The sequence below is a fragment of the Enhydra lutris genome, unplaced genomic scaffold, assembly GCF_002288905.1.
Source record: "Enhydra lutris kenyoni isolate GAN:26980312 unplaced genomic scaffold, ASM228890v2 scaffoldscaffold29, whole genome shotgun sequence".
Taxonomy (NCBI): Eukaryota; Metazoa; Chordata; class Mammalia; order Carnivora; family Mustelidae; genus Enhydra; species Enhydra lutris.
Genome location: NW_019154113.1, coordinates 8676001 through 8702505, shown reverse-complemented (window position 1 = coordinate 8702505; position 26505 = coordinate 8676001). Strand labels below are relative to the sequence as shown.

At 48.2% G+C, this 26505-nt stretch overlaps 1 protein-coding gene across 2 annotated transcripts; it reads left to right on the top strand.

The window, feature by feature from the left end:
• The first annotated feature begins 10462 nt into the window (after positions 1-10462).
• LOC111152607 (nuclear receptor subfamily 2 group F member 2) lies at positions 10463-24726 on the top strand. Of its 2 annotated transcripts, none has more exons than XM_022511130.1 (3): positions 10463-10790; positions 18567-19094; positions 21926-24726. In XM_022511130.1, exons 1-3 carry the CDS (start codon positions 10748-10750, stop codon positions 22198-22200), a joined length of 846 nt encoding a protein of 281 aa, XP_022366838.1. In that variant the 5' UTR covers positions 10463-10747; the 3' UTR covers positions 22201-24726. The 2 variants fall into 2 exon arrangements, with proteins under 2 accessions (XP_022366838.1, XP_022366837.1); XM_022511129.1 differs by lacking the exon at positions 10463-10790 and adding an exon at positions 16152-16977.
• The last annotated feature ends 1779 nt before the right edge of the window (positions 24727-26505 follow it).

The following is a 26505-nucleotide window of genomic DNA, read 5'->3' as shown; positions in this document are numbered from 1 at the left end:
TGGCCAACATCTAAACACTCTGGCATCACCGGCGACTTGGAGACACCTTCATTTCAAGTTACACTACTGAAAATGTGATACTAGATTGTACTCTATTTTTTAACCTAATTCTCTCTCTTCATTCAATTAGCCTTTCTTGCCTGGATTTTCTGCTCATGTGTAACATCATTTCCCAGGGAGAGCTCTCAAAGCTTTGGTTTCTTAGAGATGCACAATCTCCTCCAAGGTTAACAACCAACAACTTTTTTACAAATTAAAATTGCATAGATCCCTGTTCTGACAGTCACTGGCCTCTGATTGCATATGTCCTTAGAAAGTAGAACCTGCTCAAAGAAAGCCCGCCTGGGCATTTGAGAGCGCTTAGCCAAAGGGGGAGGCTATAAAATCCATTTGTGTTCATATTTGGAATGCAATTTGTTATCCTGAACTATGATGTTTAATTTCAGTGCAGGAGAATGTGGAGAAAAGGAGAGGCAATTACGAAAAGAGGGTGCTGGAAATGCAGCCCCATATTCAAATAGCCACATTTGCTCAGCAGATTCAGTCCATAGGATCAACCCCCTCTCCTGCTCCTTTGCATCTGCTGGGGGCCCTCCTGTTAGGGAAAGAAATTCAATAATCACTTTAGGGATAGATTATTTCTTCTAAATTGCTTTTATTCTACAGGTAATATCCTCTCTCTGACCACAACGTTAGTCCAGGCAAAAAATGTAGAGGGAGTGTTTGATTTTGGATTGCACCTAAGTGCTTTTTTTTGTGCCATTTTCAACCTCATAATGGGTTTGGTCTTGCAAAGAAATAGGATTTGAACAGCATTTTTCTTGTGCACTTTAGAAACCTTTCAAATGAGAAAACTCCCTGAGACATTCTTATGTTAGCAAGGTTAGATATACCTGCATAATGAATGGAATTATTCTTAACTTCATTGGACATGTTTTGTCTGTGCGTGATCTGAAATACATATGTGTTGCTCATAAGTGTGTGTGTATGATAAAGATACATATTCCCAAAAAATCTCCCTCCCTCCCTCAAATTATTCTTCCCAATGACCATATGAGTTGCTTATAGATCTCAATAACCTTATTGTAGGTGGCAAGTTTAAATGTGCCATATTAATAACTTGTTATCCAAGACAAATTAAGTCCTTATGTGTCAAAAGCACTCGGCACTGGATTATCTACAAGACAAGTATTTATTGAATAAATGTTCAGTCCAATTTCATTTTAATGTGACTGACTGTATGTTTCAGCCTCTTAGGCAGAGATAAAAACACTCAGACCTATAACTGTGTTGCAACATTACACCTAACTTGTCTATTTCTATTATTGTCTCCTAACTTAGAATATGGAAAGAAGGCTTTTTTTTTCCTTTGCTTTTTTTGTTGTTGTTGTTGTTGTTGTTGTTGTTGTTGTTCTGAAGAGCAGGGAGAGAGATAGAAAAACGGCTGGCATTCAGCCTAAAGAGAAATCATTGAAACAAATTAATCCTATGCCGTTTAAATTGACATGGTAATCCATCATCAGAGAAGGCAAACTCTGAAAGCAATCTAGAATCTGCCCTGATCTTTCACTGGTCCTGGAGGCACAAAGACAGATAGTAAAGGGGGGTGGGGGGGGGAAGGATCATAAAAGTTAGGAATGACTTAGAAAATAATAAAATTGATTATATCAGCTCTCACTGTCCAGCCTCTGAAAACCTCCTTTGGAAAGGGGAGGTTAACTTTCAACAGTTGCTTTCAAAGTTTGCTTCTAAGTGGCAGGTCATCTGCAGTGGGGTTCCGACAGTTTGCCTCCTTCTCTAGGCTGCCAGGCTGCTGACTGGTGTAACCACTGGCTGCCGCGTTTAAAAAGTAGACCAGCTAGGAGCTCTGGCAAGACCCACACTTACACAGAAACTTTCCCTACAGTGGTAAGGGGCTTCTTATATGGGGTTTAGGATTGGGGTTTGTTTTTGTGTTTTGTTGGTTTTTGGTGGGGAGGAATGGGAGGGAATCTTTTTTTTTTTCTTTTTTTCTCCAATAACCTTCTTGGTTTTGCACTCAATGAAAATGCATGTTATTGTAATTTTCAGAGTATAACTTTTGTTAACGTCTTTTAAAACGGAGGCAAGTCACCATGCCCTGTCTTCTTTTTGTGCCTTTTATTTTGGAGGCTTATTTTTCTAAACTTCTTGCACTTCAAAAAGCCTGTGATGCTATGTTGTTAAAACTTGTGCAAAATTCCTAAATTATATAGAAAACTGAGGTGTCGCATCCTGGTTGATAGTTAAGATGAAAAAAAAAAAAAACCCTTACTAAGAGCTCCATTGTAAAAACAGTATGCCTGTATTTTAAACACACATAATCTTTTTTTTTTCTCTTTAGTATTTATGTAATGTTTTTATTTTTGTTTTTGTCTTTGGGGGGCAAGGGGGTTGCAGAACCTCGCGTTCTCATTATTGCCTAGGCGTATAAACTTGAAGACAGAAATGAATACTATTTTTAATAATGCATTAAGCTATAAAAGCAAGACAATTTGGAAATTCCTTTTTAAATCTCAAAATCTACTCTGTTAACAAAAGACAGTGTGTGAAGACAAAAACCCAGATACCTTAGTGCCAAAGGCAAGAAGGCAGAAGGACACGAATATAAACCATACCCCCACAGCTGCCCTATTTAAATCTATCTAGGATAGAGTTTCTTCTAGTTTATTAAGAAAACTTTAAATGTTTCTGAAACTTCAAAGTAAACATCACACCTCTTTTCTATGATCAGAATTTATATTGACTGGTTTTTAAAATAGAGTGAATAATGCTTGCATATTGACTAATGCTTTTGAAAGCACGTAAGCACAAAAGACAAATTAAATGCATTTCCAGGGTAAATAGGAAAAGAGTTAAAGGCTCTTATATAAAAAATTCATCCACAGCCATACCACTAACAATGTTAAGAGTTATTAGCAAAGAAGAGGAGGTTTAGATGTTTGTGTGGTTGTTTTAAATAGAACCTAAGAAATTTAAATAGTAGCTCTTCAGTAACTGAACGTTGAATTGTACTTTCTGAAAAAAATCTGATACCTTTGATTTTGTTTTCTATTTAGAAACAATGTAGGCTTTAGCCAAAAAGTATATGATTTTAAAAGTCATTAAATCAACCAATATCATACGAAAAGAATCAATGAGTAAACAAGCATTAAGTATTGGAGACTGAAAAAAATTACTTTTTAGCCCCTACCCCTCCACCCACCCGCCATGTCCCTTACATCTGACCATGCTCTAGCTTCCTTCTAATTGTATAGTAATATGGTAACAAAGTATATGCAAAATGAAAATCTGCATCATAACTTTTGGAGTCAATAAATAAGCTATCAACACACATTCTGCAAAGAAATAGGATTCCCTAATTTTTTAACTTCCCCCTGACATGTGATATGATGTGATCCTGTCAAGAAATAACCAATGTGACATTTTTCACTGAAGCCAATATTCCCTCCCTTTTATGTTTTCACTTTTGCTTTAAACTGTTTTAAGTGATATCATCTAAATCAATTTACCTCAGTCAAGCACTTCGTAATCTCTTTGATAAGGCTGATTAATTTATTATAAATTGTAATGGACAGATGGGAAAAGTACCTTTCTCTATTCTATAGTCAAAATAAAAGGGCCAGTGTACATTTTATTTAAATGTTATACTTTGTAAACTCTCCAGATGAAACCTCCTATGCTCGAGGAGCTGAATATCATATATTAAACCTCATCCTCTTAATTTTGAACAGAAGTCCTTTACTTTTAATGCATACCTCCAACATTTCAAGAAATCAGCCTTTGAAGAGGAGAAATGCAGTTTGCAAATTAATTAATTAATTAATTAATTGTGTTTTCTAAATTCACACATAATGATTTTCTATTATGGCAGTGTGTCTGTCTTTGTTCATCTACTTCTTTAATTATATGCTTTATGCTGAAACTTCTCTTTAAGCTTTCTAAAAACCAGTAGAAGGAAAACTAATCCTTAAATTATTTTCCTCCTTCCAAAATTCACCTTGAGTTTGTGGCTAAAGGAAATTAAACCAGATAACCCCCCTTTGTTGTTCTGTTTGTATTTTATTTAAGTACACTGATGCAGTTAATGAACAATATTAATTTATCTGGATATCTGCCTTGCTAACACTTTCGCATTTAAGTGACTGGCAGTTGATATCATTTGATTAATGCTCTTTTTGACATACCACAAATGAACTGTCATTTTAAAGGTTTCCCTACCAGGCTCTTGCGAAAAAGGGAGAAAATATAGAATTAGATGATCTTCCCTCACTCTGTCCACTTCTAAATAGGAGCTAATGTCCACATGGCTTTAGATGTCTTTAGAACTTTCTCATTAGGAACTGCCTTGCATTGTAATATTAAAAGCATGGATAGCTCACATGAGACTTGGTTACATGGGCAACAAGCCTATCTGTATCTAGAACCTATTCTCTTTTAATTCTTCAGTTCACTGAAAAGTAAATTAGAGGATCATGTTGTTGAATTTTTAAATATATATTAGGCAAAAGATGCTCACCTCTTCTTTAAGTGCCCCGCCAAAGCTGTCAAACTGAAAATTGACGTTTTTACTTTGAAGTGTCTTTTTATGATTCTGCAAGGCACAATAGCTTTACCATTACTAACGTGCTTCAGCTCGTATTTCAACAATAGTGATTCCAAGGAGCTCATTCAAAACTCTTTTTTTTGCGCTGTTTTCTGCCAGACCTCGGCAAGAACACATGAGTGACAGCCTCTATCTAGTGCTTGAGTATATGAACCTTTAATCCATCATGGAACTTCTAACACCCTAAGGATATATACACACCCATACACATACACCTTCATGCACGGAACTATTATATAAACTACCCATTAAAATGCCAACAGGTTTAAAGCCAGCAGAATGAATATTTTCCTAATCTCATCCAGATTTTATGGCTATAATTTGGCTACTGGCAAGATTCTAAATGAGCTTTTACTTAAATGAAAGAAGGTAAAATATGCAGTAGATTTTGGGGTTTGAAACCCCCCCCATGCTAATCTACTGTTGTAGACGTGTTAGAAATATTGTTCAAAGTGGGCTGGGTGGTCAGTTAAATGGAAGAAAATATTTCACTACATTATGTTTTTCTATTCCCTAAAGTCCACCTCCATGGAGTAGGATTCCTTGATGGATGAGACTGTTGTCTCCCTGAATGGAAACCTGCTTTACTAGGAAGGATGGGGGTGGGGGAGACCATTGAAGGGCAGGGAGCAACTAGAGGGAATTTTCCCTCCCCCCAGCCCTCCCTCCCTGCCTTCCCCTTTCTTTCTTCCTTCTTTGCTACACCCCCTTTTGGTATATGAGTGTAGTTAACCTTCGCTCTGGCCAAGACCAAGAAGGGCTAATGGAGACCCGATTCCTGACAGCCTCAGGTCAGCGAGAGCCTAGAGCTCCCAACCCAGGAATGAGAGGATTACCAAGGAACGAATTCGGGGAACCAGTCGCCTCACACCTCAACACATCGCTCCACTCCATTAGGATCCATATTAAAAAATAATAATAATAATAATAATAATTATCCCTTCTGGAAAACGGTTAGTTGGATCTGAAGTTATATTTCCTGTTGCATTGAGGGGCCAAGCAGGGCAACCTGAACTGAATTCCTCAAGCTGCCAAGAAAATCGAGGAATCTGGTTGGGGGAGGGGGAATAGGGAAAAGTAAAAGTAAGTAAATATCAGCTTCTTCAGAAAGAGCAGGTTTTTTTGTTGTTGTTTTGTTTTGTTTTGTTTTTTAAGGAAAAGGTCAGGTGCTGGAAAAGGAAGAAGAAACGAAAGAGATTCTCCCCTTTCCTCACCTTCCACCCCTCCTTTCCCCCCCAAAATTAGTGTCCTCTTGATTATTTGCAGCTGTGTCGAACCTCGAGGTTTGTTCACAGGAGCCCGCGAGACTCCCGCTCCTAGAAGTGAAAAGCCATTTTCACGCCAGGACTTTGCTGCTTGAGTTTGGGGGAGGAAGGTCTCCTCTCCCTCCCAGCAAATTCCACCCCCCAAGCCTTGCTAACTTTAGGGAGCCCCGCAAGTCTTTGCTCCTCGGCCACTTGACGCTCTTGCCCCCAGCCTTGGGGCCACAGACCGATTTCCATCGCTGGAGCGTGGCTTGATACCCCCCAAAGCTAATTTCCCGCCCTGGAGAGCACCGAGACGCGCCGGCGGCTTCGCTGGTGTGTGTCACCCTGCCCCCGCCTTTCTTCTCAACCTCACACTTCCTCCCACCTGCCCAGGCGCCCCGAACCTGCCATCCACTAGCGCTGTGGTCCGCAGCGGGTTCCGCCACCCGGCGGCCGCCCTAGACACCGGGTGGGTGGGAGGGACACACAGCCCGCGGGGCTGGGCCGCTGCGTCCTCTTTGGGAACATCAAAGGAGAAAAGGGACAGAGATGAATCAAGAAGAAAGTTAGGGGATGCTGCGTGTCGCGGCTGGGGCGGCAAAATGCAACCCGTTTGGGTCACACCTTTGCTCCAGGAAACTGCCTGCAGAGACCGCGCTGTGGGGAACCCGCCAGCCTCCCCGCGTCGAGCCTGCGTTCCACTCCGGTGGCCACCTGACCACTGTCACTCGCAGCGTGGAGCCCGTGGCTCCCGAACCCTTGGCCCCCGTGGCGGCCCGCGCAATCCTTCCCTGGCGGCGGCCCGGACAAGCCGGGGCCCGGCGGACCCCCTGCGGATGGCCGCACCCTGGCGTCTCCCGTCGAGCAGGGAAGGACGGAGGCCTGCGCCCGGGAGCTCCCTGGCGGTGGTCCGGCCGCCCCCCTCGAGGGCTGCTCCCCCTTCTCAGCCTCGCCAAATCCCTGAAAGCCTGGGCCCCCTTCGTCACCCCGGGGGCTTCTAATCACTCCGTATCGATTTCCCTAACTCTTTTCATCCCGTTGAAGACACATCTTAAAACACTCCAGCTCGGAGTGTGCTCTGGGCTTTATCCACACTAATAAAATGATTTACCCTTCTCTCTGCGCTCTCCTCACAGAGGAAAATCGTTCGAGCCCCGGCTACTTGTGTGTGATCAGTAAATATTTAGTGCGGTGACATCCTCAGCTAGGCTTCGGATCGATTCGGGGACCACCGGGAGTTGCGCACGGTCCGGGCGGGGCCGCGCCAAGCCCGCCTAGGGGGCTCCTCCCGCCCTCGCCGCCGGCCGCTGATTTACGGCCTCGGCAACCAGCAAAAAGGGGCGAAAGCGCGCCGGGAAAATTGGCTTTTCAACCTTTTTACTTTTGACATTCAGCCACCTCCCCAGGCTCTAATTCTCGCCTCTTCTCCTTCCCACCCCCCTCCGCCCCCGACCAAGGGCGCCCGGTGCGCCCCGTGCGCCCTTCCTGCGGCAGCGCGCTGCGCTCGCGCCCCCGCGGCCCGAGGACCACCTATCACAGCCCTGCGCCGTGACGCGGGGAGGCCCAGGCCCCTGCTCCAGGGGTCGTCGCCTTCGGGGCGAGGTGCACTTTGCCCGCCCACACCTCAGAAGGCGGAGAGAGGGTGGAGAGGCCCACGTCTCCGTTCGCCGAACAAGGAGCCCCTCTGGCTACCTTTTCTCCGACCCTCGGTCATTCCCCTGTTTCTGCGGCTGGTACTCGACGCCCCTCAGGCCGGAGGGCGTCGGGTGGGAACTTTACTTGTTTCGCAGAGGAGCTCCTGTTTCCTTAGAAGCGAAAAAGCGTTGGGATGTGCTGGAAGGGGATCTCCTACCCTTATCTTGGCTGCCACAGGGCTGCGGGCCCCGCAGTGGCAGTGTCCGCGTACCCCTGGCCTTCCCAGCCTCCCCTGGGCGCACACTTTCACTGCAAGGCCGCGCCCGGGACCTGGACCCCGGGCAGTGGGCCCGACCCGGACTCGCCTGTCCTGCGGGACCCGCCACCTGGGACGACTACACTGTCCGAGTAGGGAGATGTAAGGGCTGCTAAGCTCCTGGGTTTCCACCGCTCTTCAGCCGGTGGGGCTGGGGCCTGAAAGACTCCAACACTGTTGCCCACCTGTTAGCGGGCCTGCTCTCCTCTCACCTGGGGCCCGGGCCTCTGCAGTTCCGTCGGGCCCAGGGAGGAAGGTGAGCGACCTTGCGGGGTCCGCGCCCGCCTCCCTAAAGCTAGCGCCCTCTCCTTTGTCCTACTCCTGATTTTCTAAACTGCCTTATCTGCAGACTATATCTTTATACTAATGCATACTTAATTGGTCCGTCTTGACTGTCCATATAAAACAATTTAATTAGGGTGCTTTCTTGCTTTGGAGAGCAAAGAAAAAAAAAAATCTGCCCAGTGCTTATTGTATTTAGCACCAATACAGGCAGAAAATGTAGCACAAGTTTTTGGTTGAAAGAGCACCTCTGTGCCCATTGAAGGGCGTTGATCCGAAAAGACAGAAAGGACAAGTAAAATCGATTTGAAGCGACCCTCTCTGTCCCTTTCACACCATTCAGAAACTCCATTCCTTCTAAGACAAAGACCAGCGCCTTGGGAATTCTCAGGGAAAAAGAGGACTCCAGTCCCACAAGCCTAGGGCACTTTTTTAAAAATCCTCAATATTGCCCTTAAAACCGGCTCTCAGGCCTGTGTCCCCTGCGTGTGGGTTTCACAGACACCCCCTCCGAAGCGTCAGGCAGTAAGGCTGACAGACAGCACCCCACTTCTGTGCGTGTTTGGACTTCTGGCCAGGCCAGACAAGCCTTTTAGGGTTAGTGCAGCCCTCACCTTTGACCCCCAAGTGACTGCCACGCTGCAGAGTGCAGAGTTACAACTCAGGCCAAAGTTAAAACAAAAAAAACACTTCTCCACTCCCCACCCAGGGAAACCGGTTCTGGTTCTGCGGCCTGAGCCACCTTTACCCAGTAACCCCCTCCACCTCAACTTTTTTTTCTTTCGCCTTCTTCTTCTTCTCTTGCCATGAACTGCCCTAACCACCTCTGAAGGAAGGAACTTAAGTTGTCAGGGGAGCATCGCTGGGTTGCGGTGGGTGAGTTGTCCTCCATAAGGAAACCGAATGCCAGGTTATCGGACAGGCGCCCAGGCTGGGGAAGACGGTCATCGATCAGACCTGGCAGGGAAGGGAGGAGGGAGAAGAGAAGAGAGGAGGGCAGGAGAGGGGAGAGGCTGGGCCGTGATCACCTTCACCTGCCCTGAGCCCAGCCCCCCTGTTGAACTACCCCTCGACCTCCTGCCGGGATTAAAGGGGGCGGGGGCCGAAGGGAGGGGGCACCCCCCGAGTTACACAAGTGGCCTCCTTCTATAAGAGAATGAGTTCACCACCTCCCCAGAGAAGCTTCACCATCCATCCACTCGATATAACTGATGAGACAAACCACAAGGAAAAACTTCTGTAGCCCATATTTATGGTATTAATGAATAGTTAAAAAAAGATTTACACTTCTTATGATCAATATTCTGAGTTATTTCCCTCAAAGTATATAATTACAGTGTCTTCAGAGTTTTCATCATTGTTTGAGGTGGCAAAACCATTTGTAATTTTCATTAGCCAGTAAACATGTAATTAACATTCAGCACTGTGTTTAACTTAATTCCTGTTTAAGACAAGGACAAGAAGCAGCCGAAGAGCATTAGTTCCATTTGTCAAGTCTGACATACATCTTACCATAACAGTTTCCTAAAATAAAAGATCCGTGTTTCCCCATTATTCTTCTCTTGAAACAAAACAAAAAAATCCATTAGTTAAAACTGTATTAAAACTGCAAGAGGCAAGATAGTTTATTCTCAATTTCTCTAGTTACTGTATTCCTGCTTCCTTTTTTCATTTGGGAGGGTGGGTGAAGGGAGGGGGTTAATTAAGCATTCATTATTTGAAGACTTGAAATTGGGAACCCCTCCCCCAAAAGAAATAGGTTTCCTCCTCAGGAAAGTTCTAGAATGGAGACTGGAAAAGGGGGGCACGGATCTGCAGGGGAGAGGGAAAAATCACTTGGGGGGACCTGAGTTAAAAGTAAAAAAATGAGGATTCCAACGGATTCCTAGGAAAAATGTTGCCCTCCTGTTTCAAGTTCCATCTCTGATCCAGGGTGAGGGGAGCCTGTCTGCCAGGCTGCTAGGCTGCTGCTTTTTCCCCCTCCTCTCCCACCTCTGTTTTTTTCCCAACTTGCTTTAGGATTAGCCTCCATCCCTCTCGACCCCAAACAGTGGAATTTGGCTGTGCCTCGGGTCGTCTTGCTTTGCAATATCGCCTATAGTTGTTGGCGGTTTTCTGCTGCGGCTGAGCCGTTTTGCTCCAGCCTCCGACTAAACTCATTAAGTTGGGAGATTTTTTTCAATTGGACGGGTGTTTTTAAAGTCTCGTCTTTCCAGCCCCAAACAAGGTGTAACAACGCACTCTTCCTTCTAAGGAATGAGATGAGAGACAAGGATCACTCCAGACATCTCCTACCTACGGTTTGGGGTTTTTTTTCTTAAAGGCGAGGCTTGCATTCCTCAGCAGCTATGTACAAAGCTCCCTGAAACCTCGTCTCTCTAAAGTTAGTGTGCAGGGTTTTCCAAGGCTGAGAACGCCTAATACATGGGGAAGCACTTCCTTAAGGTGGAAGATCTCTCCCTTCACCTTTCCTCTTCTTCCCTGCAGGCTAGTGCCTACTTTTTATCAGTTTGCACAATCGCTTAGATAAACACCGAGGAGGAGATTCTCTTTAATTATCAAAGACACATCTTTTCAGGGGGCCAACAAAGCGTTTATTTCACCCGCCAAACTAAAGGAGAGTTATTCCAGTTTAGAAGGAAGATGCAAGCGGTTTGGGACCTTGAACAAGGCAAATATGGTTTTGGTATGTTTACTTACAGTATTTTTTCTCTCTCTCTCTCTTTCTCCTTTCTCACTTTTTTTTCCTTGTGCTGTGTGGGGCTGGGGATGACTTGGGGCTTTTCAAAATATCGGTTTGCTAACGTGTATGAAATGCCTAGAACTGTGGTTTCAGGGATTTGGGGAGGGGGGGCGTCAATTCAATGCATTGCCATATTTTATTACATGTGTGTGATAGGAGAGGTGGTGGAGGGGGGAAGAGGGGGAAAAATACAATTGCAAAGCTGCCAAAATATGATTAAACCGAAGCGTAAAGACTGCGGTGCCTCCCCGTCTCCTCGTCCTGTCTCCTCAAACTCATTTCCTTCGATAGAGCAAACTAAAATCCAGTCCTATAAGCGTGTTTTTCCAAGCAACAGACGACTCGGTTTTTCTAGCAAAGGAGCTGCGAGGCTCGCACTAAGTATCAGAATTTACTGTTCGATTTGCCTCTGCGCTTTATTTTGCAACCTTGTGCAACTGACAGCCAGCCAGGCAGGGAGGGAGGAAAGCCCTGCCCGGAGCCCTCGGCCGCGGCTCGGGGAGAAGAGCGCTCGGTAAAAGCTAGGAGGAGAATCGCGACGAGAAGGGTACTCACCATCGGGCGGGGTGGTGGAGCTGGCGTGCGGATTTCAGGCAAACGTTTACCTTTTTGCTGTCTATTGCAACCGCGTCGGGCTGACTTAAGAAGCAATTCTGTCCTCTGTCCAGAACGTTCAAGGAACGGTTCCTCATTTTTAAAAAGCCAGCGAGAGAGACGACAGAGACAGAGAAAGAAAAAGAGAGGAGGGGGTGAGGGGGGACGCACATAAACCCAGTTCAGGGGGAAAAAAAATCATCACCTCTCCGCCAGTGACTCGGGAAGCGCAGAGGTGGCGAGATCCGAGTCCGGTCCAACCAAGCCAGAGCCAATTAATTTTAAATCCGGAAGAATTATTTAGATTAAAATGTACAGAACTTTCATTCTGCTATGCCTACGTGAGCTCAAAGTCGTTTCCCTTTAAGAGCTCCTTTTCTTTTAAAGTTGAATTTTAGGCAGCGAGGACTCTTACACTAGGGGGCAGACAGATACTGTACTTGCTCCAATCTTAAGCAATTTTTTCCCTCCCAGCATATGCTCTGATTTAGCACTGTAAATTTTTCAGAGGACCCAACTCTGACAGCCCCTGGTGATTTTCAAAGTACCACAAGCCAGTGGTTAAAAATTGCATTGACTTGGAAGTTCAGAGGGACACAATGGAAGCCCCTTTCCCTATTCATGGAGCTCCAGTGTGGTGGAAGAGAAAAACACACACGGACTAGATTGAGGGAAAGGAGGAATTCAATGAATCCTGGTGGACAGAACTGGTTTCTACTGAGTTCAGAGCTAAACTCGGCATTTGCTGGGGTCTGTATTCATATTGTGATTTAATTTGTGGAGAATTACAGCCGTCAGGCCACTTTCTGCAAGAAAATCATATTCCTGGGTGGGTTTACTTTTTTTTTTTTTCTTTTTTCACCAGAGTAAAACAAATGTTTTTCCAACTTTCTCCGGCCAAATTAAAGCTTGCCATTCCTCTCATTAAAATAAATTTACATCTACAATAAAAGACTGGGCTGGACTTTTTTTTTTTTTGAACACGACATATTGATATTTATCTGTTAGTCTTAGAGCTGTTTATTCAAGGGAAATGAGCATCTCTGAAGAAGACATTTTAAAATATTCCCCCCCTTTTTTCCCTCAGTCTGCAGTCTTTCTCTTCTTGTATGCAGTAAAATTAACTATAATTGATAGGGTCATTTATTTATTTATTTGGAATTTTAGTAGCATTCCCAGAACTGAATGAATCCTAAAATGCAGAGTGAAATACCTCTGATTTCATGTCAGCCCTGTGGTCATGTGTGTAGCAGGATTCAGTTCTGTAAGAGATGAGGAAATTCTTCATTTTAAATCTGAGGCCATTAGAGCGCACTTCAAATACCAAAAATCTCTAAGTGTACCATGGAAGCTTTTTCTCCTCAAAAACTTCCCACTTCACTTCTGTAAAAGGTGATCTTGCTATGGAAGAGTCTGCACTCAAAAGGCGAGATTAAGATTTCCCTACAATTATTCCCATCTTCTATTAAACTGAGATGGGTATGCCCATTAGATTTCCTATTTCAACACAGCCCCGCCACATCTCTGTTGAGTTTGCCCCTAATCTACTGGCATTTGTAGCATTAGGCAATCCCTTGAATCATAGGGATTGAAAGGGAAGGGAAAAAAAAAAAACACCTTCTCTGAAATGATTTCTTTTCCATCCTTCTGTCCTCTTTAAGAGAAAGTTATATTGTGTCTCTAATCAACCTGAAATTCTCAGCCTGCTTCTCTCTGTGGCAATCTCATTACACACCAGGTTTATGATAGTTCAGTGTCCACTATGGTTTTTTTTTTTTTTTTTTACAACTTTCAAATAATCCCAGCACCTGCAGCTTTAGTGAAATATGTGATTCAGCGGAGATGGGGTGAGGGCTAAGAAGGCTTCAGGAATGAAGTGTAAGGGGGGGGGGTGTTTCTCCTTCCCTAAAAACTAGCCCCTGTCTGCCTACATCTTTACTTAGTACCTATCTTGTATTCTCTCTGTGTGTAAAGGGTATTGAGTGCAAAATGCACACCAGCACAGGTCAATTATATGTCTGGTTTATGTTGTTTTTTTAATCTTTCATCTCGTCGATTTTTTTGAACTATCAAGGATGCCTTCCTGTGGTCATTAATTTAGCCTTTATATGTGTTCATGTTTCCTGAAGCTCAGTGTGTTTTATGTCAAATATTTTAATTGTTCATAAACCTGGTTGGCTTCCCAGATTATGGTTTTTCTCGGTGCAAAAATGTGTATGATGGTGTCAAAATTTTGTTCCATAAATGTTGAACAATCACAATTCACTAACTTCTCACAATCAAACCAAAAGGCTACTGCGTTGAAATATAGTGTATTCTGTGGGGGCAATTCTAGCTGTTTGATGTTTAAAACCAAACGCTCTGGAATCCAGAGACACATCCATGTTGATGACTTTAGCACACTGAGCGGAATGGCTCAGGCTATGAAGTTGTTCTTACAGCAGTGAATCTCTTGAGATAGACCATGGCGTGTGTGTGGTTTTTGTGAGCTGTGCTTGGTTTTATTCCCAATTTGGAGCAGAATCTCTGGTTGTGTTTTAATGACTATATGGATGCTTAAAAGGAACTTGAGGAACAATGAAGTTCGTACTCAACTGTTCCATGACCTAGAAGCACAGTCGCTGAAGTCTTTGTCTGTGTACATTGACAAATGTGCATCTGATACATGTGCGCTTACATGTGTGTACAGAGGGTAGGCACAGGGGAGCCTGGGAAGCTGCTTCCGCTTGTCCATCAGCGCGCAGAACGCTCTATTCACCTCTCTCCATGACTGGGTGTGTGGCAGGACGCTGGGCTGTGAGTTAGCTATAACTAATGAGAGAGGATAAAGTTGAGAAAAATTGATTTTAATTGCGTCATGACAATGAGATGAAGTCTACTTGTGCTTCTCAGCATCCGAGATGCTTTATTTGAGCAATTAAAATGTCAGGCCACATACCTGGGAAATGTTAACCCTACAAGGAAAAGATAGACGCTAAACGGCTTTTTTTCCTCGAAAAGGGAAAAAAGAAATAAGCCACGAAACCAAGCAAGTGATCAGAGTCGATTACGAAAAGGGTCTACCATCACCCGGATTTGACCAAATCTTTCGTTTGGTAAAGGTCTCAAAGCTCGGTTCCCGGCACCTTCCTATCCCCCTACCCGCTACCCCTCTGCAAAGAAACCGGGGAACTTTTCTCTTTCTCTGGCATTGTGGGCACAAAGATGCGCCGGGAGTCCCGGGTGGTGCGCGAGCGACGGATTTCGTGGCATCGCCAAGTTGCGGGAGGCGAAGTCCTCGATTCCATCCAAAGCCTCTCGCGGAGCCTTTAAGAGGCGTTGTGTGTGCGCGCCGCGCTCGTCTCCCCGCTGGGGCGGAAACCTCCGGTGCGAGGTGCAGAGAGCTCGGGGGCCGCGTGCCCGGGGCCGGCCCGGGCCCATCCCCCGCCTGGCGGTGGTGGCTGCGCGGCCGCCCCCTCCCCGCCCCCCTTGGCCCTCCGCGCTCTCCGCGCCGCTGCTGCTACGCTGCTCGCGCTAGGACCTGGCTGAGCTCGCGGCCGCCATGGCGGGGCCGCCGCGCTCCGGCCAATGACGACGAGGGGGCGGCGCGCGCGCGCCTGGCCAGGCCAACCCCGGCTGCTGCCTTATAAGGCGCGCCGTCACCATGGCAACGTGCGCTAAGTTGCAGCAGTCGTGTCAAAGTTCACTATATAGAGAGCTCAGTGAGCTGATCGCGGAGAAGCCACTTCTGCCAGCCCCGGCGCCTATAAATCGCATTCCCTCCCGCGCCCCCCTTTTTAGCATATTTGATCACTTTGATTCTCTGTTCTTTTCTCTCCGCGGTGTGTGTGTGCGTGCGCGCGTGTGTGTTTTCTTCTTCTCCTCCTCCTCCTCTCCCCGAGTTGCCTCCTTTCTCCGGGTGCCGTGCTGCCTTTTTTCCCTTCTTTCATTCTTTCTCTCCGTCTTTTTCTCCCCCCTCTGCGCACGAAGGATGTGCTTCTAGGTGGTGATCTGCCCTCCTCTCTCTCTTTTATCATTTCTCCCCCGCCGCCGGCGAGTTGACTCTTTCCCTATGTGTGTGAGGCGGCGGCGGCAGCAGCAGCAGCGGCTCCGGCGGCGGCAGCAGCGGCAGCAGCGGCTTCAGCGGCGGCGGCGGCGCTAGACGCGGCGGCTCCGGGCCCGACCCGGCGGCTTCGGCGGCGGCGGCGGCGGCTCCGGCGGCGGCGGCGGCCCGAGCGGCCCGCAGGGAGCAGCGAGCGGCCTCCATCCGGCGAAAGCGGGCGGCGGCGGCCAGAGCGAGCGAGGCGCGCGCCGGGCGCCCGTGGCAGGCGGCGGCGGCGGCCCAGCGCCAGGACGACGCCGCGCAGCGCCGGACGCGGACCACTTTCATGCTGATTCCCCCGGACCCGGGCAGCGCTCCGGCCACTCCGCGGGCCGCCGGCCTCCGCCCCGGCCTGCCCGGCTTTCTGGGCGCGCCCGCGACCGGCGCCTCCGCTCTCCCAGTCCTCCTGATTTCGATGGCTTTCCTGAATGGCTGACTGTGGGCTGCCCTGGACTTGGCCCCCGGACAGTCGCCTCTCCTCCTCCTCTTCCTCCTCCTCTTCCTCCTCCTACTCCAACTCCTCGGCACACCAGCTCTGAGAGCGAGAGAGTGAACGAGAGAGGGAGGGAGAGAGTGAGAGCGAGCGAGATCTTTGGAGATATTTTTTTTTTTTTTTTTTTTTTCTACTTCTTTCTTTAAGCCAGACAATCGACTTGCAGCTCTCCCTCCCCTCCCTCTCTCTCCACGTTCTGCTCCCACTCTCTCTCCCCTGGCCCCTTCCCCTCCCCTCCGGGCGGAAAGCCCCCCCGAAACCAACAAAGCTGAGCCGAGGGAAACAAACAAAACAAACACACCGGGCCAGACAAGCCATCGACAAAACTTTGCAAAAGCAGAAACAAAAAAGGAAAAACTAATCAACCTCAACCAACCAGCCCCCGAGCCACCCGGGGCGCCCTCCCGCGCCCTCTCGCACCCTCGCACACACAAAAGGCGGCGCGCCGGAGCCCGAGACCCGGGAGCCGCCGCCGCCCGCAGCCAGGGGAGCAGGAAGTCCGGACGCGGCCCCCATAGATATGGCAATGGTAGTCAGCACGTGGCGCGACCCCCAGGACGAGGTGCCCGGCTCGCAGGGCAGCCAGGCCTCGCAGGCGCCGCCTGTGCCCGGCCCGCCGCCCGGCGCCCCGCACACACCACAGACGCCGGGCCAAGGGGGCCCGGCCAGCACGCCGGCCCAGACGGCGGCCGGTGGCCAGGGCGGCCCCGGCGGCCCGGGCGGCGACAAGCAGCAGCAGCAGCAACACATCGAGTGCGTGGTGTGCGGGGACAAGTCAAGCGGCAAGCACTACGGCCAGTTCACGTGCGAGGGCTGCAAGAGCTTCTTCAAGCGCAGCGTGCGGAGGAACCTGAGCTACACGTGCCGCGCCAACCGGAACTGTCCCATCGACCAGCACCACCGCAACCAGTGCCAGTACTGCCGCCTCAAAAAGTGCCTCAAAGTGGGCATGAGACGGGAAGGTATCGGCCTCTCATTTCTCCCCACCCCCCCCTCGCCTGGGGTCCCGGGGCCCTGGGTGCGTTTGGCTAGCCTGCTCTGGGTAAGGACGCAGAAGCCCCAAGCTCTTCTCTTCGTATTGCAGTTGAAATGGGTTTTATACTAGAAACAAGTTCTGCACTGGAACCCAGACCCCCAAATCCGCATGCTTTGGCCGACTGATTTCCTCCTCTACTTTCTCTTCGGGCTGTTTCATTTTCTTTGCATTGATTCCGAGTTCATTCGAGTTCGCCTTTCTACGAGGGATGGGGTGTTGTCTGTTGTTGTTTCAAAGCCTGGTTTACTTCTCTGCCTTTCCTCTCTCTCTCTCTCCCCTTGTTTTTCCTGCATGTTCAACATATGTCCCTCCTCCCCCCCCCCCCCCCCCCCCCCCCCCCCCCCAAAAAAAAAAAAAAAAACCAACCTGAGATTGTACTTTTGTACAGGAGGTTCAAATTACAAATGGCAATTTTATGCACTTCGCCGTATTAACGCTGCTGCCCGGGCAGCGCTCATGTGACCCTCCGTGGATTAACATTCTGCTAAAAAAAAAAAAAAAAAAAAAAACCTCTGTTTTCTTTTTTTCCTTTCACTTTTGAAAGGAGGAGAGCGCGCTAGGGAGCAGGGAAGGGTGGGCGAGGGGCCCTCGGCGGCTGCTTTCGCTCTGCGCGAGTTGGGTCTTTGTGATATAAAATTCGCCGAGCGCCGTGAGCAGTGCTCGGCCAATGGCGCGCTCGGCGCCGGGCGCGGGCTCCGGGCTAGGGCGAGCGAACGCCGGGCTTTCTTTGTGTTTCTGCGAGAGCGACTCTCCCGGTCCGGCGTCAGATAACAGCCCGAGCCCCAGCCTCGCCAGCTCTCCCCGGCCCTCTCGGGCCCTGCCCGGGCTGCGCCGGCGCCGGCCGCCTGCTCCCCGCCTCTCCCCGGCTTCCTCTCGCCTCCGCCGGCCTCTCTCTCCGCCCTCTCCCTCCGTCTCTTTCTTCGAGCACACTGATTAGGCTGCCGCCAGACCTCGGCTTTCCGCTCGTCTCTCACCGGGGGTTCCCCGCCGGGCTGGGGCTGCGGGGTTTGGGGGAGAGTTGTTCCGGGGTGGCCGCAGGCCGTCTGGGGTGAACCCTGGTGTCTTTCTGCAAAAGCGTCTCACCCTCTCCCCCCCCACCCCCGACTTGCCCCTCCCGCTCCCTCTCCTCCAATCAATAAGAAATATCAGCTGTTTAGCAGTAAAGAAGAAAGATGCCCCCAGAACGCTACCTCCCGCCCCCAGCGCCGGGGACCCCGAGGCAAAGCGGTCAATTCTGGGTCCTCGGCGGCCCAGCCCCGAGCGGGCCTCGGAGGCAAGTGTGCCGCTCTGGCCGCCGGAGCCTGCTTGGGTGGTGGTTTGAGAGCAGCGCTGCCGGGCTCCCGGCGACTTCCAGGTCTGTGGCCCTGGCGCGCCGGGGAGAGGGGCAGGCCTGCCGGTTGTGGCGCGGCGCGGGGGTCTGGGTCAGGTGGGGGTCGGGCCGGGGCGGACCCCGCTGGGGGACCTGGGGGACGAGGCTGGTCATTAACTGCGGGGTGTCTCCTTTCCTCCCCGCAGCGGTGCAGAGGGGCCGGATGCCGCCCACCCAGCCAACCCACGGGCAGTTTGCGCTCACCAACGGGGACCCTCTCAACTGCCACTCGTACCTGTCCGGATATATTTCTCTGCTGCTGCGCGCCGAGCCCTACCCCACGTCGCGCTTCGGCAGTCAGTGCATGCAGCCCAACAACATCATGGGCATCGAGAACATTTGCGAACTGGCCGCGCGGATGCTCTTCAGCGCCGTCGAGTGGGCCCGGAACATCCCCTTCTTCCCTGACCTGCAGATCACCGACCAGGTGGCCCTGCTTCGCCTCACCTGGAGCGAGCTGTTCGTGCTCAATGCAGCCCAGTGCTCCATGCCCCTCCACGTCGCCCCGCTCCTGGCCGCCGCCGGCCTACACGCCTCACCCATGTCCGCCGACCGAGTGGTCGCCTTTATGGACCACATACGGATCTTCCAAGAGCAAGTGGAGAAGCTCAAAGCACTGCATGTCGACTCCGCCGAGTACAGCTGTCTCAAGGCCATAGTCCTGTTCACCTCAGGTAGGAAGGAGCCCTGCCCTCTCAGTCCAAGGACTTCTAGCTCAGAGTTAGGGACCAGAGAACTTGGGAGTCCCCAGCCTGGGCCCAGCCTCCCCTCACCCCCACCCCCTTGAAAGGCCAAACTGTTGAGAGCAAACTTGGGAGTGGGAACTCTGTGTAGGTGCTGGGCCTCACCAGGCCTGTCCAGGGGACAAGAGAGGAAGGCTGGACTTCAGGAAGATTGCTCCAGACACAGGCTCTCAAAATGGGCCTTGGGAAAGCCTCTTGAGCCTGCCAGGCTGGGATGCATGCTCCTGCTCCCTCCCTTAGCCCCCCGGCCTTCTGGGCCAGCTGGGCCTGTGCTGTCTCCCTTGCCCCATGGCTCTTTTTCTGTCACCCTGGCTGAGGCTCTAGGAGATGCCTCTGGGCACTGGAGCGGTCCTGGCATCATCTCTGCAGGGAAAAGTTTGCCCCTGCAGGGGAAAAGTTTGTCTGCTAACTCAGTAGGAGATGGAGCTCCAGGCAAATCCAACCTGAGGGCAACAATTTTCAAAATCATATTCTTACTAAAACAATGCAGACTGCCAGGAGAGGAGGGAGAGCTGTCAGGAAGGGGCAAGAGAAAGAAAGGGGCCATCGTAAGTGTCCAGAATGTCTGCGAGGGCTGGAACACTCTGGCCTCCTGCTTCCTCTGCTCAGGCAAACACTTAAGGCAATTTTCAAACAACCCAAAGTGTATGCCAACTAGGGCTGGATATGAATGTTGCCAGAGATATAAAACCATCATTGACTGCATTATGAAATCTAATTAGTTTGTAGGTAGTTTAACCTGTGTGAGTAATAGATCTAATATTAATTAACTCTTGAGGCCAAATGATTTTTGAAGGTGTCTGGCTTTCCACTTTGGGCCACACCTGAGCCTTTTGGCTGCCTCCAGGCTGAGTTCAGCCTACCCCAGGTGGGTGGAAATCACCCCTTCTGCCTTCTGGGTCTAAGTTGTCAGCTGATCCCTTTGTCATGCCTGAGAGGGGAAAGGGGTTCCCAATTCAGAATAACAAACATTGGGGTGTTGGTAGGGCTTGGAACCTAGAAACTGCAGTTTTTACAGCTTGTAATCTGGACACTGGGAGTGCTGAGTAGTTCCTGTGGCAGACAAAAAGATCCACAATCTCTTCCTTATTGTTTGAAGGAAATCTAGGGGCCCAAGTCATTAGCTCAATCGATGGCAGGGTTCTGAGCCCTTAACCCGCTGTCTGTTATACCTTGCTGTTTCTCACACATCACCTCCCCCCCCCCCCCGCAACAGCCACCCCAAATTCTGCCTTTGAAAGTCCTTAGGTAACCAAATGAAAGGGCAGTGTCTGGGCGAGGAAAAGCTGTGTGGAGAGAGGCTTGGATCTGGAGTATTTTTCTCAGGGGAACTGTCATAACTAGAACATTTGCCAGATGCAAATGTGCAGGCAGGATATTCCCATACCCCACAACCACCTTCACCCCCATCCCACAACCCTACTACGTCCAGCCCATGAGCCCAGATGATGGGGGTGTTGTTAATTTCTCAATATCATTGTTAGCTCTCAACCTTACCCTTGGTCTTTCAAGGAAAGAAATGCCTGATACTGTCGTAACAGTTTAAATTTATTACTATTTGCAAAATGTAGAGGCCTGTGTGGAGAATGCAAATCGCCTCACAAAGAGATAAAGGTCCCTCTTATCTGATTCATAGGGAGACACACTACCAATGCAGAGGGAGGGAGTCCTGTGCAAACAGATCTTTTAATTCCTGACCACAGACACCTATGCATTCTTTACGTGCGGAGTCCTAGATGCACACAGGAGGAAATTGCATATGTGTTCTGGTTCTTGGGGTGGAGGTAGTGGCGGCCGTTTTCAGATGTCTGTTTTAAGGATTCACAATATGCATGTGTTCGCCCCAGTCTTGTCTAGGGAGCCCAAAAAGGTCAGGTCACAACCTGCACCGCCTTCACTGAGAAGCCTCTCATTTCAAAGGCACTTATTGTATTTTTCACATATCCGAAAGAGAAAAGTGTTTTCCTGAAGATAACAGGGGAGGGGTTTCTTCTTGGACGGACCTGGGTTTTATAAATAAATAAATAAATAAATAAATAAATAAATAAATAAATAAAGGGGGGTAAGAGAAAAAGGGAGAGAGAAGAAAAGGGGGAAAAGAAACAGCTCAAATGAACAGAGAGATCACAGTTTGCATGGCTGCCCTTCAATAGGGCTATACTGACAAGATCAGTTTTAAAGGGCCACTTAAATCAGTTTCAAAGACTGGAGAAAAATGAGTCGCCCTCTTTGGGGAGAATCTGAGGCTGGGTCGTGGACGCCATTACTAAAGGCTGGGCCAGGTTGTTGCCCTCCCCCCCCCACCACCTAAATAATTATAAGCCAAACTATTATTTACAGACGAGGAGGGGGAGGAGCCCTGGCAGTTTTGGTTTCATCTGTTTGTCTGTCTGTTTACTGACTTGAGCCAGATTTCACCCAATGCACTTTGCTTGGGGCCTCCCAGGGACCCAGCCTGAGGACTGAGACAGTGAAAGCCTGCAGTGCACTAAGCTTGTGTTTGACATTAAAGCAAATACCCCAGGATCATCTCCTGCTCTCTCCACCACCACCCCACTCCCCTTCGCCCAGGTTTTTAGCACAGAGGCATTTGCTCCAACTCCAGTCGGGGCAGTTTGACAGCCCTGTACACACACCTCATGTGACCCTTTTCAGACCTCTTAATCTGATGACTGAATTCTTCTTCTCCTTCTCCTTCCCCTTCTTCTTCTTCTTCTTCTTCTTCTTCTTCTTCTTCTTTTTTTTTTTAAACTTTCTTCCAGATGCCTGTGGTCTCTCTGATGTAGCCCATGTGGAAAGCTTGCAGGAAAAGTCCCAGTGTGCTTTGGAAGAATACGTTAGGAGCCAGTACCCCAATCAACCAACGCGATTTGGAAAGCTTTTGCTTCGCCTCCCTTCCCTCCGCACGGTCTCCTCCTCAGTCATAGAGCAATTGTTTTTCGTCCGTTTGGTAGGTAAAACCCCCATCGAAACCCTCATCCGGGATATGTTACTGTCCGGCAGTAGTTTTAACTGGCCGTATATGGCAATTCAATAAATAATAAATCAAAATAAGAAGGGGCAGAGAAACAGAGAAAGAAAAGGCAAAAGACTGGTTTGTTTGCTTAAATTCCTTCTGTTAAGAAAGGATATAAAAGGATGTTACAAGTTTGCTAAAAGAAGAGAGGGGAAGAATTTAATGGACTGTGAATTTCCAAAAAAAAAAAGACTGTCAAATGAACTTTTACAGAATGCATTAAAAAAAAAAAAAAAACTCCTGTGTTGGTCAGAGCAACTTGCTACTTATCATTTTTGTATAAAAAGGAAATTAGTCTTTTTCTTTTTTTGGTAAATTTTTGAAAAATACTGCTAAAAGTGCATTTAAGGAGATTGGGAGAAAATTAGCAGAATGGAGAAAGTAAGTCTTTTTTTTTTTTTCCAAATTATTAATTGTCCTGTGTCTATGTACCTCTAGCTGTTCTTTTTTGTACTTTTCTGGTTCCAAACCAGTTTATTCTGTGGTTCTATAATAAGTTTTGATATAATCTTGGCTTCTTAAAAACTGTGTATCCTTAAAATATATGTTCTGCAAGAATTAAAACTGAGTCCATGAAAATATCATAGGAAGACATAAAACTTTAAAAGGCAACTCAGAGATGATGGAAACGCACTTAGAAGTGGTGACCAAAAATTTTAGGCGAAGTTGAGCACTCTTAATTTGAGAACTAGAGGAACCACATACACTTAACTTCCCCATCCTGCCCCCCCCCAAAAAAAGACACCATGACAAACCTAGCTTTTTAAAAATATTTTAAGAAAGAGAATGAACTGTGGAATTTATTGGCAGCCAAGGAATGTGTCCAAGACACATGCTGAGGTTTTGAATAAAAAGTGAACTTTTGTAATTTGAATTGGGTCCCGCTTAGTTCTTGAATTGTTACGAAAATCCTATATCTGTTTGTATATTTGCAAACCCTTTGTATTATAATTGTTGATATTTTCCCTTTTTAAAAAATACCATTGAAATCAGCATGACAAAATAACACTGTTGGCACTTATAGGTAACGTGATTGATTCAGTATCTTAGAGTTTACAGTTTGTGTTTTAAAAAAAACTGAAGGTTTTTTTTTAAGTGCAACATTTCTGTATACTGTAAAAGTTATAATAACTGAACTGTTTGGTCGAGTCTTTGTGTGTTATATTCCAAGGAAAATTGAAAGTATTCAGAAATTAAAATATTATTTGATATCTGAAATCTGTTTGGCTGTCCCCACTCACTGTCTTTCTCATCGATAAGAGCCCCTGTGAGCTCTCGCTGAGCCGGGCTGGGGGTCCACTTGTTTACTGCCCTCAGTCAGTTTGTTCAAAGGTGGACTAGTTTATTTGCCTGTTTAATTTGGGTGTGGGGGGGGGAGAAGCTGAAGTTAATGGTTTATCTATGGTTTAGGAAGTGCCATACTGATATAGTAAACCACCCCCATTCACTTAATCCTCCTTTTAATTAAAAATGGATTTTCCAGGGAAAAAAAGGCCCTTATATTTGTCACACTTAAGTGCCTGCTTAGGGAAGGTATTGTGGAAAGTATTAGAAATCTTGAGATCAGTATCTGTTTTATGATCAGAAAAAAATACTGTTTTGTACATTTCTGACAGTTAAGTGGAAGACAGTTCTACCAAGCTAATCACAGCATTGTAAATAGAGGCAGTTGTTTGCAGTGAGTTTTTCCTTAAGTAGGTTTGATTTTTAAAAATACTCTGTGGTTCTCATCTAGCTTGGTTGTTGAGAGGATTTCAAATTCAGTGATGTAGCTTAGAGTGCTGAAGGGTCTGTTTTTTAGTGTATATATGATAACTTGCCGTTGGCCTGCCTTTCCCCTCCCCCCTTTACGTTCATTCTGTGAGAGCATGACCACAGGTCAAGGGAGTCTTTTCCACTGGAGTTATGTACATAAAAACACATCGACATTTTGACATTTCGGATTGTGTAGATACAATCTGTACTGCTCTTGGGATCCTTTGTCCTTAGAAGCCAAATTAAGAAAAAGAACAGAAAGAAAGAAGGAAGGAAACTTTACAGAGTATGCTGATTTGGAAGTAGTAACTATTTTGTTTTGGAGCCCCCCCTTTCTCTTTTCCTGGTTTGAAGGAAGCTCAGTGTGTGGGAGCTTCCAATTTTGTTCTTATTGAGGCTTTCCAGCATCCCCTCCCCACCATACTTCACTATGTTGTGGTTTAATTTTAAAAGCGGGTGGGTAGGGGAGATGGAAGAAAAGGGATCATTTTGTAAAGTGTATTAAACTTTGATACTCAGTTCCAGTCAATACATGCAGACCAGAAAAATCTGTCTGATTTATGCATTTGAGCAGAGTCCTCCATCTGACCCCCAGCTTCTTTCTGTAGATATATACATACATAAATACAAGTATGTTCTTAGGGCAGAATATCGCTGACCTTTAGCTTGAGGTTTGTCGGTTGTTGTTTATTTTCTCCTCTTGCAAGTGCTATCCATGTGAGTGTGTGAAGTTTCTCTAATAAGTAAAACACAGGCTCCTTTCCTTGTTTGTTTTGTGTTAGTTTATTGTAAACAGCCATTTGTTGTAAATTATTATTGGCATTAAATTATAATTTATGATTTTCAAAGCAAAAGACAGTCCCTGTTTTATTATGGTTTAAGCATGTGTTCTAGTCATTGGAAAGCTCTCTCTCACTCTCTCTGAGTTTCAGCAATGAGCTTGGGGTCTACAAGGCAGAAAAACAGGACCCAAAATTTTTCAAACGGTTAAAACAAAACCCCTTGTATATGTTTAGAGTGGCTGGAGGAGGATCTGTTTAGAGTCTTGAGTTTGGTTTAAGTTTATTGCATTTAAAGAAAGTTTTTCTTTTCACGCTGAGTTAGAACAAAAGATCTTTGCTGCAACTGAACTGGACAAAAGACGAGGGCTGGGACCCAGCGAGTGCGTTCTGTGTGAAATTGACGAGATCTTTAAAAAAGCTGCTAAACATGGCGACTCTTTCCCTTTAAGTGTCTTTTTTTCCTTGCTGGGTTTTTTTTTTTTTCCTCCTTTTTTTTTTTTTTTTTCTTTTTCTCCATCTGATCTGAGCTCGCTTTATTTCTTTTCCCAACCCGCTCCCCCTCCCTCCTCTTGGCGCTCGGGGGTGTGAGAGAACCCAGTTAGACGCGAAATGCAACAATAGTCCGAGGAGAGAGAGAGAGGCGATCGCTGCTTCTCGCCACTTTCAAACAAACCTGGGGGAAGACTTGAGCTGGGGGTGTGTGTGGCAGGGGAGGGTGGGGGGAGGTTGGGAATGTAGCCCGTTCGCTCGGCTCGCGGTCGCCCTGCCTCGGTCGGCCTTTCAGCATTAGTCCTCTCCGGGCCGCGAGGGGCTGGGGCTCAAAGTTAGCGGGCGACGTCCGGGGCTGGTTCCGCGGAGACCGCTGCGTTTGCATCCGGCCGGCTTGCAGGGACGGGGGCCTGGAGTTGGCAGCAGCAGCGGAAAAGTGCCTGCCCCCCCCCCAGCCCCCGCCCCCCACTTACGTGCGGCGGAATTCAGCCAGCGCCCCCGGAAAGTCCGGGGTGCCGGGCGCGCGGAGCTGCACTCCCTGGATGTGCACGAAGCGGCGACAGGCGGGGGGGCCGGGGCGGGGGGGCGGTCAGGGGGAGCTCGAGCGTGTGAAACTCTGCCTCGAAGCTCGCTTTTGACTTGGTCCTATGAGCTGAGCCAACATGGCGTCTCCCATTGCACCGCGAGCGCCGGGCTGCCAGGCACAGCAGGGCCGGGTAATAGAAAACACATTGGTTACCAAAAAGAAAAAAAAGGGGGGGGGGGCTAAAGGCCATTCCATCTGCAGGCAGAAAACCCTCTTTTAAACTCTTGCTGGCGAGTGAGTGCGGTCCTCGATTGTTCTGTAATTAAAGCTGAAGTCGTAGGGGAAATATTGGTAACGCAGTATCCCCTTCTCTCTTGCCACCCCCTCCCCTTGTAATTAGGAGAGTTTATTTCATGTCTCCCTTCCCAACAGGAGCCAAATTAGGAAAAGCAAAAGTCTGTATCCTCAAAGCATCTGAAATGTTTGAATGGTATCGGGGGAGGGGGAGAAGCCAGTATTTACAGACCTGGTCAGTGCTCGCGCTCATTAATGCAGGGGCTGCGCCGGGGTTTGTGCCGGCCGGGTCCAGCTGGGGGGTGGAGGCTGGGCCGCGAACCCGGCCGGGCGCGGGCAGAACTTGCTGCTTGCCTGTCAAAGTTACCGCAGAGGTGGCTTTCCGGGCCGGGGGCTGACTGGGGGGCGCGCCGCGGCGGAGGGCGGGTTCCGGGCGGGTGGTCGCGGGCCCTAGAAATGTGTGAGCCTGCGTGGACGGCG